At 40.7% G+C, this 17,603-nt stretch overlaps 1 protein-coding gene across 1 annotated transcript in view; it reads left to right on the top strand.

The window, feature by feature from the left end:
- Nucleotides 1–17,603, top strand: part of INTS9 (integrator complex subunit 9) — a 120,724-nt gene that overhangs the window by 71,838 nt on the left and 31,283 nt on the right. Inside the window, exons 7-8 of the mRNA XM_008069688.1 lie at nucleotides 5,172–5,292; nucleotides 6,086–6,220. Of these exons, the coding sequence (XP_008067879.1) occupies nucleotides 5,172–5,292; nucleotides 6,086–6,220 (256 nt within the window). The remainder of the gene's footprint in view (nucleotides 1–5,171; nucleotides 5,293–6,085; nucleotides 6,221–17,603) is intronic.

Raw genomic sequence — 17,603 nt, 5'->3', positions numbered from 1 at the left:
GAAAACTGAGGCGAAGAGGTAACTCTGGGATTTATATCCAGACTTGTTTGGTTGCAAATCCCCTGGTTTTTCCCACTGTATCACAGTGCCACGGAGAGAAATCTCTCCTTCCTCACAGCAGTGAGTCACAGGGATACAGAGGAGAGAAGCCATAGTGGCTGCCATGGCCCACAGCAGCGACCCCTGCTAGCGGCCTCATCCAAAGGGTGCTTTTGTTTGTGCCACCTCCCTGCGCTCCTCAACTCAGGGCAGGCAGTCTTCCAAAGAGCGCATGAGTGTGCCGAGGTTGTTGTCACAAGACCTGAGAAAATGTGACAAACGGTCTCGGTTTGAAGCAGGAACGAGTAAGTGGTATCCATCCAAAATGCACAAGGAGACAGGGGAGTTGAACAGGTGGGTTACAGGCAGGTGGGGCCTGGTCTGGCAGAACGCAGCCTAGAGAATACAGGCGGAAGCAGGACCCAGATGAAGTAGTCGGGCTGAGAGCCTCGAACTGCGTCCTTAATGCACTGGCGAGCCATTAAGTTCTGGGGACAGGGGAGGGTCGTCATCAAGATGTGTGCATCATGTTGAGATTTGCATTTTTACCACATTGTTCAGGCCCTTCTGTGAGTGAAAGTAACCCTGGAGGCAGGGATGACTCATGACTCTTGGCATCCTTTTTGTTGTCTTGTACTGTTAAATTTTGCTTAGACGTCAGCTGCCTGTGAGCAGAAGCCCTGTGTCATGCCTGTTATATCCCTTATGAGATTTTAAGTGCTGCGGCCATAGTCAATACTAAGTAAACATCCATTGAATAAATACTGCAAAACCTAAAGCAGTTCGCTATGTAAACATAAGACAGATAAGTAAAATAAGAAAATCTTCTTGTACCTGTGTATGCAGAAGGTAAAGAAAAGGATTATTGATGTTTTGTTGCTAAAGAAACAAAGGAAAAAATAATCGGTACAATTTGATCTGTGTGCTACTTTGGTTTATTCTGAATTTGGTGCTTTCATTATTATAACTGTATGAATGCAATTCACTGGCCATACAAGACTTTTCTCGGCCTCAACTTCCTGTCCCTAGTGACAAGAATGTTGCTTTCCTCCTGCAGTAGGGAAGACATCTTCCATATGGATATTTCATCTCCTTTTAGGAAGAAAAAGAGACCAGAGCGCTCCTCTTACACCTGCTGTTTCTCAGGTGCCTTTAGCTCAAAATAGTCTTTATGCCAAAGTGGCTTATTTTGGGGTGACACATTCCGCCATCCTTCATGTTCATAGTAGGTATTCTAACAGTTTTTATCTCCTTGAAAAATCCTCTCTCTTCTGCCTTTTCTCCTCTTCCAGTCTGATTTCAGCTGCTCTTGGGCCTTAGGATTTTCCTCTCCATTATCCTGAAGACTTCTTTGCCTTTTTTTTAGTCCATTTTCGGGGCTTTTTTGTTTTTGTTGTTGTTTTTGAGTCGGAGTCTCACTCTGTTGCCCAGGCTGGAGTGCAGTGACATGATCACGGCTCACAGCAGCCTCGACCTCCTAGACTCAGGTGATCCTTCCACCCCAGCATCCCGAGTAGCTGGAACTATAGGCACACACTACCACACCTGGCTAATTTTTTTTTTTTTTTTTTTTGTAAAGATGAGGTTTCACTTTGTTGCCCAGACTGGTTTCAAACACCTCAGCTCAACTAGTCCTCCTGCCTCAGCCAAAGTGCTAGGATTATAAGCCTGAGCCACCACGCCTGGTTACCTCTTTCTTCTATTAGAAGCTCTGCTTTCTGGGTCTTCCTTTTTCTTGTTTACTCCTTCATTTGGCAGCGGCACATCCTCCAGAAACATCCTGAGAAAGTGTGGGAAGTAAGTTTTCTGAGATCTTGCATTTTAAAAAATGCCTTTGTCTTCCCTCTATTTGATAGAAATCTAGGTTAGATATATTTTTCTCTTACAGTTTTGAAAGCATTGCTCTATCTTCTTCCAGTTTCCAGAAATGCTGTTGAAAAGTTCAATGCTGTTTTGAATCTAGATCTTTATTTTGTATCCTGTTTATTCCTGTATGGTAACTTTTAGAATCTTGTTTTTGTTCCTTGAGTTCATGATGATGTGTCTTACTAAAAGAAAATTTTCATTCATGTGCTAAGTACTTAGCGAGCCCTTTCGATGTATAACAGGAGTGACAACTATGGCCAACACTCTGTGAGCCAAATCTGACCCACTGTTGTTTTAATAGATAAAGTTTTATTGAAACACAGCTGCATTCATCCATTTACATATTGTCTATGTCTGCAGCTAAGTTGAGTGTGACAGGGATTATATGTGGTTCGCAAAACTCAACATACCTGTGGACATTTATAGAAAATGTTTGTCAACCTCCAATCAAGAAAAGTAAGAATTTTAATTCTGATTTTTTTTTTTTTTATTTCTTTATTTTTAAGATTTTCTTCCCTATTTTCTGTGTTCTCTCTTTCTAGAACTCTTGCTGGTAGGTTACAAAATATATCCAGCAGGGTCTCTAAAATGTTAGGTCAGACCTGCTGGGATGGGGTTGTGCGGTCCGGTGCCACCTGAAAGATGCAAAGACTTGCACAAAAGTAAGATTGGAAAATATGGTTTATTTAGAAAGTAATTTAGAGAAAGAGAAGAGAGAGAGAGAGCCACCTCCCTAAGGTAGGGGAAGGAGCCAAAGCCAAGAAACATGGCAGCCGTAGCTCAAAGAGCCACTTGGACACACCAGAGTATAGCAAAGCAATGGCGAATGGCTTCTTGGGGTCAAATGCTTTTAAACATTCCCTTTTGATGGGGGCTGGTCGTTCGGGTGGTTGGGTGGTGGGCTGCTCCACGTCATCTCGAGGGGCCAGGTAGCACAGGTACTGATGTCAGATGATGGACAGCAGGCAGAGGGGTGGGTCAGTCACATGATTGCTGCCATGGTGATGGGGTCTGTCTGTGTCATGAAGGTCACAAAGGGCTGATTAGGTTAACTTGGGTCTTATGGGTGGCGGCAAACACATGAAATAGAAAAGCTAATTAGTACAAAACAAGCTGATGGGATTGTAAAACAATTATCAGTAGCTATCTTCTGAGAAACCAGTTCTGTCCTTGACTAGCGATTAGAGGATAAAACAAAGTGAACTGCTCGAAAAACATGACACCTAGGCAGCGTTAAAATGGCTGCTCTTTGGCTAGACTGACTCCAGGTTGTGTCCTTTCACTTGCTATTTAGCTGCTGAACCTCCTGGATTGGCTTTTGATTGTTTTTCTCTCTGTTTTTGTTTTAATTTGTCCTTCTGGGAAATTCTCTTAACTTTATCTCCCAGGCTTTCTATACATTTTTTATTTCTGCTATCTTATTTTTTAATTTGGCATAATTTTTTTGGTTTGTTTTTGAATTAACCTTTTCATTTTAATATAAAACACAAATATCAAAACACACAAAACTAGTATATAGCTTAATAAATTATTACAAAGCAACCACTCTCCCTGTCATACCTGAGAGAGGAAGGGGCAATTGCTGAGTTATGTGGAATAAGTGAGAAGATCTGGAAAGATCTAAGAACTTCTTAGTTCCTTTTCAACAGTTCCATTTGTTTTTAGGCCCACCTTCAACATTACTTCCAGATATACCTATTGTTTCCAATTGCCATACTTTTTGTGGATGCTGCAGTAGAAATAAAATACTTGCGTCTGGCCACACCATGCTGAACACACCTGATCTTGTCTGATCTCAGAAACTAAGCAGGGTTGGACCTGGCTTAGTACTTGAATGGGAGAAATTACATATTTGACTTGGATTTTCCTGGGTCTGCTAAACAGTTATCATCTGTCTTTCTACTTTCTAAAATGCTATTGCTATTGTCTTCTCTCTCATTCTCTTTGGAGACAGAGAGAGAGGCAGAGAAAGAAGAGGAGAGACAGAGAGGGGGGAAAATAGAGAGGCTCTTTACTATAGTTTCATGGTGTTTTGGGAAATAAAAGAGAGGTTAAGGCATGCATTCAATTCACCCGAAATACTTTCACTTATATTGTGCAGTGAATCTCAGGGAATTCACTCTTACAAGTAAATTTTTCAGTGACACATTTTTGTTTGTTTGTCCAAAGAGAAGTTACTGTTGCTGGTCTGAAAGGTCACAAGTCTTTTGTGCCAACTCCATCTGTGTTTAGCCCAGTTCTTTTCTGTTGCTCTACAGGCCCATATGCATAAAGTTTATTATATTTATCTTTTGTGAACAGGGATTAGAACATGAGATGTCATATTGAAATGCCCTATGTTAAGATGTATGGGATAATCCCTAGAACAAGTAAGGAAATAATTCAAAAAAAGTGAGAAGCCGGGCTCGGTGGCTCAGCCTGTAATCCCGCACCTTTGGGAGGCTGAGGTGAGTGGATTGCCTGAGCCCGCGGGTTCGAGACCCGCCTGGGCAGCAAGACCTCATCTCTACAATAAATCAAAAAATCAGCCAGGCGTGGTAGCGTGCACCTGTCATTCCAGCTACTCGGAAGGCTAAGGCAGAAGGATCGCCGGAACCCAGCAGGTTGATGCTGCGGTGGCTGGGAGCAGCCACTGCACTCCAGTCTGGGCGACAGAGTGAGAATCCAACTCAAAAAAAAAAAAAGAATAGTGAGAAATCATGACAGAAAGTAAAAGGCTACATGAAAAAGTCACTTACCATAAAAGAAAATAGTAGTAAAGAAGCAACAGAGGAACAAAAAAGACATGAGATATATAGAAAACAAAAATTAAGTTGGCAGACATAACCAACTAAATCAATAACATTAAATGTGTGTAGATTAAACCATCCAATCAGATGGCAATGATTATCAGGATGGATTTTGAAAACACAAGATCCAGCTATATGCTGGGTAAACAAAATAGAGAATAGAAAAACAACAGACAAAAAATCAGTGAAATCAAAAGCTGTGATTTTTTTTTTTTTTTAAAGATCAACAAAATTGACAGGTCTGTATCAGGTTGACCAAGAAAAAAGAGAAAAGATTCAAATTACTAGAAACATAAATTAAAGAGAAGACAGTACTACCAACCTTGTAGAAATAAAAATGATTATAAAGGAATTCTATGGACAATCATATGTCAATAAATCGAACAACTTAGATTAAATGGACAAATTACTAGAAAGGAATGCTCTAGAACATGAAGAAATGATCACTGACTAATTGACATTCTGATGCATTTACAGGCTGCTACCTTCTCCTCTTAAGGATGCCGTGGAAGTATCAACCTGGAGAAGATGCTACACCATGCAAGAGGTGAACTCTGCCCTTAGTAAAATCCAACTGGTGGGATATTCACAGAAAATTGTGAGTGTTAATATCATTTTTAAGTGATTCATGAGTGCTTTCAATTCATATTTTTCCTTGAAAGGATCCTATAGCTCCCTTTTTATACCATTCAGTTGCTGAGAACCTTGTACTAGTACAAGGAGAAAAGACAAAGCATCTGTTATTTTCCTCCAACCCTCCCAGGTTTTTGTTGGTACTCTTTGTAACCCTCCCATTCCATCACCAGTTAGCATTCGATTGGCCAGCATTAGTGGGTCAGGAAAAAGGCACATTATCCTATTCATAGTAGAACATAATTAGCATTAGGGCTATTCATACTAGAACAGTGGACACTACTTTACAGATTTTGGACACATGAAATAGGAAACAGAAGCAGTTTGGCAAGTATGACTTTTGAGCTCTGACCTAAATGAGAAGGATTCCCATTTTCTCTGTCAACCTGTGCCGGGAGCCACTCAGTACAAAACAACCAAGAGCCTAAACCTAACCTAAAAGAAAAAGGAAAGCCAACGTATGTGACTCTTTTGTCTATTTGGTAATATAATCTGCGTTTTAACGAATGACTCTTGTGTGCCTGAGGACAGGGAACAAGCTGAAGCTCTCAGGTGACAAGTAGCAATGATAGGATTGCTTTTTGTGTCTGTCACATGATCTCCATCGTCTTTCTGTTTTTCATTAAACTTTCTGGTTTACTATAATTTCTGTATGTAAACTGAGAAGGATATTTCTGTTGTTTTTTTCCCTGCAAACTTCTCTGGGTGACTGTGTCACTGAAAGCTCATGATACATTCTTTCTGTGGTTCTTTTTTAGGAGCTCTTTGGTGCAGTCCTGGTGACTCCTCTGAGCTCTGGCTATGCCCTGGGAAGCTCCAACTGGATCATCCAGTCTCATTATGAAAAAGTATCTTATGTCTCTGGATCCTCCTTGCTTACCACACACCCCCAGGTAATTATAAATCCTCTATTAACAACTCAACTTTTTGTTTGCTTAACTCAAATGCAGAATGCATTCAGAGTAACGCCAACCATTTTTAAATTTTCCTAATTTGTTTTCTGTACATATTCTTTAAGGGCTGGGCTCAGTGGCTAAGCCTATAATCCCAGCACTTTGGGAGGCCGAGGTGAGTAGATTGCCTGAGCCCGCGGGTTCGAGACCTGCCTGGGCAACTTGGCGAGACCTCATCTCTACAATAAATCAAAAATTAACCAGGCGTGGTAGCTCGCGCCTGTAGTTCCAGCTACTTGGAAGGCTGAGGCGGAAAGATCGCTGGAACCCAGCAGGTCAAGGCTGCAGTGGCTGGGAGCGGCCACTGCACTCCAGTCTGGGTGACGGAGTGAGACTCCAACTCAAAAAAAAAAAGAAAGTGAGACTTTTTTGAGTCCCAACATTTGGGATTGCTGGTTTCCCTGAAAGAATCCTGCTGTGTTCAGGGTTACCTCTAGGAGCCTGAGACTTCCAGGTCCTTCCAAAGACCACAGCTTTATGTGGGGCACAGATGATTATTCATTTACTCAGCAGATATTAACTATTTACCACTTACCAAGGGCCAAGGGTCAAGTGTCAAGCACTCACCTAGGTACCGGGGTGTCTGTGATGGCCAACAGGATCTTATGTTCGGTTGAGGTATGGGGAGGTATGGGGAGAAAAGATGTCGTATAGAAGACAACCCAATACATAAACGAGCAAGGTCATTTCACATGGTGATACAAGTACTGAAAGCACTTATTTCTCGACTGATGGAGACTGGCTTAGGTTGGATGGCCAGGGAAAGCCTCTGGGGAGATCTCATTTGACCTGAGACCTGAAGGAGGCAGCCACGTGCAGCTGTGAGGGTTTGCATTACAAGGGAATGGCTGGTGAAGGGCCCCTAAAGCAAGAGCAAGTTGGGCACGTTTGAAGAGCACAGAAGGCCACTGTGGCCACAGCTTGCAGGGTGTAGTCAGCAGTGAGGTCCACGAGAGTAGCAGACACCACATCATGTAAGGCACTTCAGGCCATGATGAGGAATTTTGGTTTTATTTTAATGTGTGGAGGTGTTAAGTTAGTCATTCGTTAGTCATATTTGACAAGAAGCCAACTTCATAAACATTGATGTGAATGTAATATTTTTTTTTCAGGTAATTGTAAAGACCTTATTGTTCATTTCTTAAATTCTAGTTATTTCCATTTTTATAAGAGGGAGTAGGGAACATTAGAAAGTTAGCTGATGGATATAGAGATACATGAATAACTTATATAGGTCCATATCCCACTTATCTATCTATCTATTTTTTAACATAGCCTCAAAATTTTATTGTCTTCATAATAAAAGCTGTAATAATAAGCTGAAACTTAGGACTGAATCACTTGGCCCTTTCTCCTCTCACCTCTTCCTGGCTCAGAATGCTTACATCTCTAGTAGCCAGCCTTCTCTTAGATCTGCAGTTGAACTCAACACACTTAAGACTCAGTGCAATCTTCTGCGTAGTTTTAGCCTTTTCCCAGAAAATTGGCTTCATCTCCCCACATAGTCATGCTTCTTGTCATAAAACCACTTTCCCTGGGCATACAGAGAGTCCTCACCCTTGTTGAACTGTGTCTCTGGGTGGGGTTGGTGCTGGCCTGACTTTCTTATAAGAAGTCCAGTGGGTTTGAAGAACATTCTCCATGCCATAGGGAGCATTGTTGGCACAGAAAGAACTATTTGTCTTTCATTATAAATAAAAATTGTATATATTTATGGTATACATGATGTTATGTATACATTGTGGAATGGCCAAATCAATGAATGAACATATCCCATTTTAATATGGGAAGAGAATGCTATGTTCTCGTCTAAAACAATGCGTTGCTTCTGAGCTTCCATTCCGTGTTGTTTTTTTATACCTTCTTTTATACCCAAGTTTCATCTCAAGGTCTAGAGGGACAAGTTGCTATTTTTTCCTATAGCTTGCAAAATTCTGGGCCCTTCCTGCTTATTGAAATCAAAAGCACATCAATGTCATCATAATCTTCTTCACTGAATCAAAATTTTTTGTGGGCAGCTTCTATCATTCCTGATATATTCTTCCATAAAATACCAAAAGATGACTTGGCTGCCAACTCTCCTGATTTGTCCTACTTAGTTCAAAGCCTTTACAGTACAATTGATGTAATTTCCAGTAAATTATTCTTACAAGGTCCATAAATTTAAAAAGAAAATAAGGTCTTGGAAGTAATGAGCAACATACCTAAGTAATTAATTCTGATTTCTAGCTGGCAGCCTGTGTTACATGTTACAAAGAAAAATACTAGAATTTCCTTTACTCACATAATTGGATTCCAGATTGAATTAAGAGAAAAGTTTTGGTCTGAAAAATCTTGATAGTTTATCGCAGCTGTTAGCCTCTGTGTCCCGGGGACCAACTGTGGCCTACCACTTGTTTTTGTAAATAATATTTTGTCAGAATACAGCCATACCCATTTGCTTATGGGTTGTTTGTGGCATATTTCTTCTTTAAATGTTACAGAAAAAGTTTGCTAACCCCTCATCTACTTGAGTGGAATCCTCACTAACTGGGAAGAATATCACAGGCTGCTATCTAATAAACGTAGGGGAATTAAGCTTTGCATTAAGCTTGAGGCAATAAGAATGGAAAAACAACGGCAGACCTATGATTGAAGAAACATTTGTTGAATGCCCACTGTCTTCAGGGAAGGAAGAATAAAAGTTAAAGATTTCGTGTCTGGGTGACCTTGAGAGTGGTTATAATGACATAATCCACTTGACACAGGAAAGAGTTGGCAGAGGGACTGTTTATTTCAGAAGTGGGTAGTGGGTATGATGTATAAGATTTTGAGAGAACATTAGATGGAAATAAGAGGCTGAAATTTAGATGTGAAAGCAAGTCTGGAGACAAATTGGAGAGTCATCACAGTTTTTAAAGTATGTAAATTCTTTGGCTTAGGGCCAGAGACTGAGCTGTAGGGAACATTTACCAGTGAACAGTGTAGAAGGAAGAAAAATAGTCTTGTATAAGGATGGTTGGAGAGTTAAGGAGAACTAAGGCCCCAAAAGTACAGTATCCCAAATGGAAAAGAATGAGAACTAGCCTTTACTGAGCACACGGTCTCAGTGTTGATTTTTTTAATTGATACAATATTCAGCAACCATGCTGAATTGCCCTAGTTCTAACATTTGTCTCTTGGTGATTATGTTATCTTGCAAAGAAGTAACCATTATATCTTTCATTTCTTTTTCTCATCTGATAACTAAGCTCTGTAGTGCCATGTTGAATAGAAGTGATGATAGTGGGCATGCTTGTCTTATACCAGATTGTCAAGGGAAAAACTTTTGTTGACGCTTGCTATACATGTGTATTTGTCAAGTTAAGGAGTTTCTCCTCTGTTCCTCGCTTTTTGATTTTTTTTAAGTTCAATATAGTTGTTGCATCTTATCATAGACTTTTTTGAGTTTATGAGATCATGTGTGATTTATCTACTTTTAGACCATTAATGTCATAAATTACAATAACAGCTTTTCTCACAATCACCCATCTTTGTATTCCTGGGATAATTCTTCCTTGAATACAATTTATTCTTTTTGAAATATCTTCCTGGAATTGGCTTGTCAGTATTTTATTGAAGTTTATCATCTATATTCATAAGTGAAAAATGGCTTCAAGAACTATGAAGCCATTCAGATATGTGTTCCTTGAATATAGGATCTGCTTTTAGAATTTTCACTTTATCTTCCCTATTCTTACATTTTATGATGATCTGTCTTAAATGTGTGTGTTTTCTATTAATGTAATACTCTTGAGGTCTTCCAGTTTCCTTTAACTTAAAAAAGTATTCGGTTTTTTTATAATTATTCCTTCTGATTGATTTTTTTATTTTTATGGAATTTCTAGTATGTAGATATTGCTGCTTCTGTGTTTTCCATATCTCTTTTGTTTTGTATTTCCCGTCTCCTTCTTGAAACCTCCTGAAAACATCTTCCAGCTCTTGCATTCATTCTTTGATTATATTCCTACCGCCCTTCAACCTATGTATTGCTTTCTTCCTTTCAGCCACTGCATTTTCATACACAATATTTCCCAATGGTCTCCTTGTACTTACCCATTTTTATCTCCCCTGTGTATTTTTGTGGACATTTTTATGCATATCATACTATTCTGTCTGGTTCATCAGTTCTCCACGTGGAGTAGATTTTCGCTTATTGTGTTTAATAGGTATTGCATTCTCCAGTGGTCTTGTCTGATTCCCAGGGAGCTCTTTATGCTTGACTCTCAGGAAAGTACTCTTGCACCTCTGCTTCAGACACTGCTTTTCCCAAATATGTCTCCCTGATTTGTCAACGCTTCACCCTTGTGGTGTGAAAGAATGAGCAAGGAGCAGTAGGTCTGCCTGCACCTTCTGTTAACATCCATCCCACTGGTCTGGCATTTACTTCCTTGCAGTATGTTGGAGCAGGCCACAGTCTGCCACCACCAGTAGTATGGAGGAAGAAAAAGGACGGAAAGTTCGTATCCGACCTCTGCTCCACACAATAAAAGCTATTGCCTGCCACTGGTCTCTTGCCTGCCATTTTGTCTCTGTTCCTGATTTTCATGTAATTTCTCAAATGTGTCTGGTGCTCTTACTTCTGCGCTCTCTCTCTCCTTAGGTTCTGGGAGCATGCCCACAGCTTGTGCTGTTCACGGTCTTGTCAGGAACCACAATAGAGTTTTTCTTTTGTTTTGAAATAATATTATTTTCTTATATTTCTGATTGGAAAATTAGTCTGTATTTGTTGTAATAATGTGGGAAAATATTAAAATCTCAGAGAAAAAGAAAAATTACATTAATCCCAATATTAAGAGGTAACTGTTCTCTGTTCTTTCTGATGAACTATGCAGTGAATTTTGCTTAGGTCATCAAGGAGTCTACCACATGGTAATTGATATCTGCCTAAAATTCTCTCATGTGGACATACCATAAAATATTTAATTCTTTTCTCACTGTTGGACGTTTAAATTATTTAAAACATTTTTTCTTTTGAAAAACACTTTTTCCAAACAGTTGTGCAGTCTGCCCAAAAGGGGGCACAGGACACAATTTAGAACGATAACACTGACACAACAAAACAATCAGTAGGTATTAGAAAGATCCCATAAATGCATTGGCAATAACTAGTGATCATTTTTTGATCATCAAAGCCTTTCTGACTGTAGAAGTCAAATTGATGGATTTACTTGTGGCTTGTGAACCCATGTTTGAATATTCAATTTTGTATTATGATTATTTGAAGAGACAACTTAGTAGTCTTATTATTTCAATTGCTTCCTGGCTATTCTACCTGACTTCAGGGGCAAGACTTACATTTTAGATGTGAAAATCCCCAGCATAGTATAGCAAAAGCGCCATATATCTGGGCAATAGGGACATTTGGTTAGTTTTAGAAACTGATCTAGTTTGTGACACTGATATCCTTACAGCTTAAGACTTGAAGGACGGAAAATTGTGGTGTGTAGTAGATTATTTCATTGTTGTTACTATTGGTAGTGTTTGTTTGTTTGTGTCTAGGTTTAGTTCATTTAATGTTTTGATCTTTTCTCACCTTTCTTGGGACTACCAAGAAAGACTACTCCTTCACCCCTCATCTGAAGGCCTTGAAAGCCTCTCAGCACCTTGGTCTCTTGGTCTCTGGACTAGAATAAACTAGGAAGACCAAGCTCAACCAGTCAGTTTGCTTCCCGTTTAACTTTTGACCTTGAGGCTAAGACAGGTGGCTCTCTAGTTTGTTAGGCTTCTGGTAGCTATGAGGCAGAAGGAGAGCACAGATGATTTGAAAGGAAGGGGTCCATATGGGCACTGCTGCCTTAGAATATTTTGTGGGTCATGAACTCAAAAGCCTGATGGGGAGAATCTAATTGGAACTACTCTAAAATAAATAGATAAATAATAATAAAACATTTCCGCAAGACTTCACATTTTGTTTCTGGAGACCCCAAGTTTATAGAGTTCTCAGAAGCCCATTGTTATTTATCAGGTTAAGAACTCTGGCTTAAAACTTAGGGAAGCATTTTTTTAAGAAATGAAATAATACAGAATTATTTGGCATTTTCTACTCAGTGATTCCCTGAGCTTATGGTGTTTTATTCCTGTAGCTTCACTGTGGGAATTCCTTCTTTCCCATAGTGTCAGAAGGTCTTCCAGTGCTGACACATTTCCTCTGCCTCCCCTTCCTGGACCTTCTCCTCTTGGAGTTCAGGGGACACACCTATTGATTTGTTTCCTTGAGATCAGAAAGACTCTGGGAATGTAGCAAGTTAGATTCTTCCCTGAAAACTAAAGAAAATATCTTGAATTTTGATTCCTTGAATCAAGTTTTTAGAACCAAAGCAGTTCTGTTTTATTTTTATATTGTGTTCTTCCCCTTGAATTTCCCCAAATGTTTTGTTGTTTCTGTAGTGATTTGCTCTGATCTGGAACCTCTACAGCAAAAGTTAAACCTATATATCTTTATGGGTGGGGAAAACAGGGAGGTCGAGCTACTAATAGACCACGGATTGGATGGGAGGTTGGACCCATCCTGGGAAGCAGTGAGGCAGACAGCTTGCCAGACAGACTCCCACCTGTTTCTTTCCACACTTGCTGTCTGGTTTATCTTATCAGACTGTACAGCTTCTCTCTACAGCAGAATATTTCCTTCTCTCAAAGATAGTGTACACGTGCACTCGTGTGTTTGTTCATTCATTCAGTCCCTCATATAGTCAGTGATATTTCCTAAACCCCTCCTTTGAACAGTGGAGTATGCGAGGCAGACGAGAAACATGAATAGGTAGATACTGCATTTACAGAAGTTGTAATAAGGGAAGAAGAAGTGTACATAACAGAACTTTTCTCCAGAGTGTAAGTGGTTAGTTCCAAATTAGAAAGTCACTTAAGTGCTCTGGGATTCAGAAGGAGGGTACATCCCTTCCAACTAGGGAGCTGGGGAGAGTGGGTTTGCGTTGGACGTGGAAGGCTAAGTCTGGTGGTCCCACCTGTCTTTCTTCCTCTCTTTCATCAGAGAATTATACATGACTGAGCCATTAACTTGTTCACCGATTCTTTCCTCTCTGCTTTTAAGCAAATCCAAAGGTTTTCGTGTGGAAAAGGTCCTCAGATGACTCAGCCTCATCACCTGACTCCTGTTTTTGTTCTTATTTTATGCGCAATAAGATTTCTCCTGCACACCCAGTTCACCTCAGTCTTGTATATCTTGGCTTTCTCCCGGTTTACCTCATGGATCTGGTTTCACGTTCTGAGAAATCCCCATCTCTGGTTCTACAGTGATCAGCTCCTGCCGGACTGACTTTTCCCACTTTTCATGGCATCTCACATCTGTATTGTATGCTGCTGATCAGTCTGTTGCTGAGAGTCTTTGTAGTCTAGGCTTCCGGAACAGGTTGTTGTTGTTACTGTTTTCCTCTTATGACTCTATTTGCCTGTCAAGTTATCTTTTCCAGCCTCCCCATTTTCACAAACAGGGAAGTTCCTGTCTGCACTAGTCCTTCTCTCTTCTCTGTGTTCCTCTTCCCATCAACCTGTGGGGCCCACCTTGGTGCTAGACCCGCTGCTCCTTCCTCACTGTCTAAACTGACATCTCTGTTAGCTACTAAGACGAAGGTACTCAACAGATCTCCACAGACTTCACATCCCGTCGTTTTATCTTTTATTCTCAGCTAAGTGCATTTAGCTAGCCCCAAAACTCTTGCAGCTTGCCAACCCTGAACTTCTTGCCTCCTTAGTCTTTTACATCGGCGCATCTTTCAAATTTCCCTTAGATTGCATCTCTGACTTCACATTTTGGAGTCATCTTAAAGTCTTGCCTTTCCTTTGCCCTAATATATCCAACCCACTCCCAAATGTCTATTAATTGTTTTCTAAGGGGAAGAAGATGTATACTTTCAGAACTTTTCTGCAGGGTGCAACTGATCAGGCGAGTAGGTCTGCTTCTTCCAACTCCTCAATTGCCATGAAATTGTAATTTGCTTCTCTTTGTGTGTGGGCTGCTGTAGGGGCTTTAAGAGAGTTCTCCCTCTGTTTGCTCTCACCCCCTCCTGCAGCTATCTTCTGTAATCATTGTTCACAGAGTGTCATTTCCCTGCTTCAGACTCCTTATTGCCCATTCTGTCAGTCAGCATGATTCTGACCTTTCTGGCCCCTTTCTGATTACACTTTCTCTTTTCCTAATCTCCTTTCTCGGCCCCAAGGTAGGCTTTCCATTCTAACAAAGTAAATGCATTTGGCATCTACAGGCTGTCTTCCCCTGCCCTGTGCCCTGTGCCCTTCCTGCTAATTCTCACCTTGCTGACTTCAAGTGTACTGCTTCCCAGTGTGAAAATCTCACATTTTCTATCCGACCACGTCTTCTTTACGTATTCGTTTATTCAGCTAATGTTTATTTAGTATTTGCTATGTGCCAGGCCTTTTACTAGGCGGTGGGATACAAGTTCTTGTCCTCAGGAGCCCCATGTTCTTGTGGGAGATGCAGATAAATACATAGGCTGTTATGACTGGGTGTGATTCCTGCTGAGATAGATAGAAAGCTCTGGATACCCAGGGCACATGCAGAAGGGGCACCTTGGTATGGGGGGCGGGGATCAGGGAGATGATCCAAAGACAGGAGTGGCCTGGGATGTCTGAGATTGAGTGTTAAGTTCCTTAGCCAAAGAAGAGGAGAAAGCTGGAAACAAAACTTGATCTGTCAAAAAGCATAGCTTTCTGACCTCGATTGACCCGGCTTAGCTAATCAGCATTCCTCTTGGCATTTGTGCAGACTCTTAAAATTTGCATGGTATTTTCTATGACTTTTTGAAAAACTCTCTTTTTTAAAAAGTTAGAGTCTCCCTCTGTCGCCCAGGCTGGAGTTCAGCGGCCACTCACGGCTACCATAGCCTTGACCCGCTGGGCTCAAGCGATCCTTCTGCCGCAGTCTTCCAAGTAGCTGGAACCACAGGCGTGCACCACCACACCCAGCTAATCCTTTTTTTATTACTCAACTGTAAGTTTTTAGAGCCTACAGTCTGGGTCTTCTTTTTCTTATGCCTTGTGCCAAGGGTTCAATATCAATTAACCATCAGGGACCAACACAGTGGCTGTAACATTCTTAGGCCTAGGGTTTCTCAAAATTGCATTTCCCAAGCTTGTTGTGACTGTCAACTTTTGTAGAGTATTTTTAGTAGATATTTGAACAAGATGGATTTGTGTGTGTGTGTGCGTGTGTGTGTTTGAACAGAATGTTCCCACTTGCAGCACTCGGTGAGTGACCATGGACACCAGTAATCTATACATTTGCCCTTCGGTGGTGAAATGGAGATGTTTGAGGTGTCAGCTTGGTTTGGAGAGTGTCACTAAAAAGGCTTTTAAGCCTGCTTCTTTACAGTAGCCCTGAGAACCAACGAGAAATGTCTCTGAGTTATAGAGCTAAAATTACAGGCTTCCATCCAGTCTAACGTAATCATGAAGTATCTTATAACTGTTCAAATTCAGCGGTATTCACATTGCAGTATTGCCTCTGCTTGTTGGTGGGCATTTAGTTTTCAGAGGAAGAAGATGCTGGTGCCGAGGCTCAAAGAGAATTTTTTTAAGGGCCAGGATTTGTTCCTTGTCGTGTTTTTACATCTGGATCTGTAGTTTTTAACCTTTTGGGGGTCATGGCTCCGTATGACAAATAGGAAAATGTACGTAGGACACACAAAATTGTTTATGCCATTTCAGGGCATTCCTGGGCCCTCTGAAGACTCCCAACCCCCATCAGCCCTGGGGCTCATTATTGGTTTATTCTAACAAGGTACATAAAAAATCATTGTCATTTTTGGCTAAATATGCTACCCAACAATGCTTGGTCTCTTTTGTCACCATTCTGGTTTCTTTCCGGTTGATGCATGCACTCAAGAAACAATCCAAGCTTGGTACAAATCTGCTACTAAAAACCACTATACTTTGCTTCCCATCTTTTCTTCTGTGGAAACAACGAATGCATATATATTTATTGGAGAAGAACAAGTAGTTAGATTAGTTCTGCCCAAGCAGAGAAAAGGCTTTCACACACATTGGTATATATCTGTGCAAATAGAAATTAGGAGCTATTCACATATAGTTGTCATCTTTACCACTAGACTTTTCTGTATCCATATTAAAGAATTGTTTTCCAGAGTATAAAGCTGCTTCGATTATAAAGTGTATGACCACAGTCCTGTTATTTAAAAAATAATTTTTAAGCTTGTTGTTGTTGTTGTTGCCAAGTCTCTGTCTCCCAGACTGAAGTACAGTAGCATGATCACAGCTCACCACAGCCTCGACCCCCTGGGATCAGGTGATCCCTTCTGCCACAGCCTCCCAAGTAACTGGGACTGCAGATGCAAGCCACCACACCCAATCAATTTTTTTTTTTTTTAATTTTTATAGAGATGAGATCTTATTATGTTGCCTGGGTTGATCTCCAACTCCTGAGCTCACTCAATCCTCATGCCTTGCCTACCAAAGTGCTGGGATCATAGGTGTGAGCCACCAGTAATACACCCAGCTTAAGCTCATTCTTGTTGAAGAAAAAAAAAAAAACCTAATGAAGCCCACGTATTTAAGCTTTTATAAAATACTGAAGGAAAATACCTCAAAAGGCATACATACTCAGAACAATCCAGATGGTGGCACTTTGCCTGGCTACTATTTGGAATCTTATGTCTTTCTTGGAGAATTCACAGGGTAGAACAGAGAAAAGGCATAAGCCAGCCTTCTTAGTAAGCTGGTTGCTGACTTCTTTCTTCTAACTTTCCAATGGACATCTTAAGTGGAGGTAAGGAAAAGATGTGCTACAAGATGAAAACGTTTATGAGCTCTCTAGCTTCTCAGTCCATGGGCCTTCATTTTTGTTTCAGTTGGAATCCTGATTTATTTCGAAAAGGTAGTATTTTTGGGAAATGCTCTGAAAACAGTGAAGATTAAATTCAAATTGTGCTGTGTAAAGATAAAAACACAACCTCCTGAGGATCACATAGCAGTGTGCCATAGGATTTCATTTCACAAGATGGTCAGTGTGTTAGCGCTTGAGACTCACAGACACCATCTAAGGGAAATAAGTCGAGAAGTAGCCCCATTGTATAGGAAGCCCAGCTCAGAGCCTTGGCCAAGGTCACGGGACTGGTCATGGGACTGGTATTCTTCATGGCTTCTCTGCCTTTAGGATTTAGGGTAAGTTCCAACTTTCGTATTCCCATAACGCACACTTATTTCCTGTACTTCACAGAGTTATTCTGAGAATCAGATTATACAATTCGGTGGTTCTCAAAGTGTGATCCCCAGGCCAGCAACAAGAGCATCTCCTGGGAACTTGTTACAA

The sequence above is a fragment of the Carlito syrichta genome, unplaced genomic scaffold (assembly GCF_000164805.1).
Source record: "Carlito syrichta isolate Samal-C Ts95f unplaced genomic scaffold, Tarsius_syrichta-2.0.1 Scaffold312190, whole genome shotgun sequence".
Lineage (NCBI taxonomy): Eukaryota > Metazoa > Chordata > Mammalia > Primates > Tarsiidae > Carlito > Carlito syrichta.
Note: the sequence above shows the minus strand (reverse complement) of the source record. Positions and strands in the feature narration are given on the sequence as shown.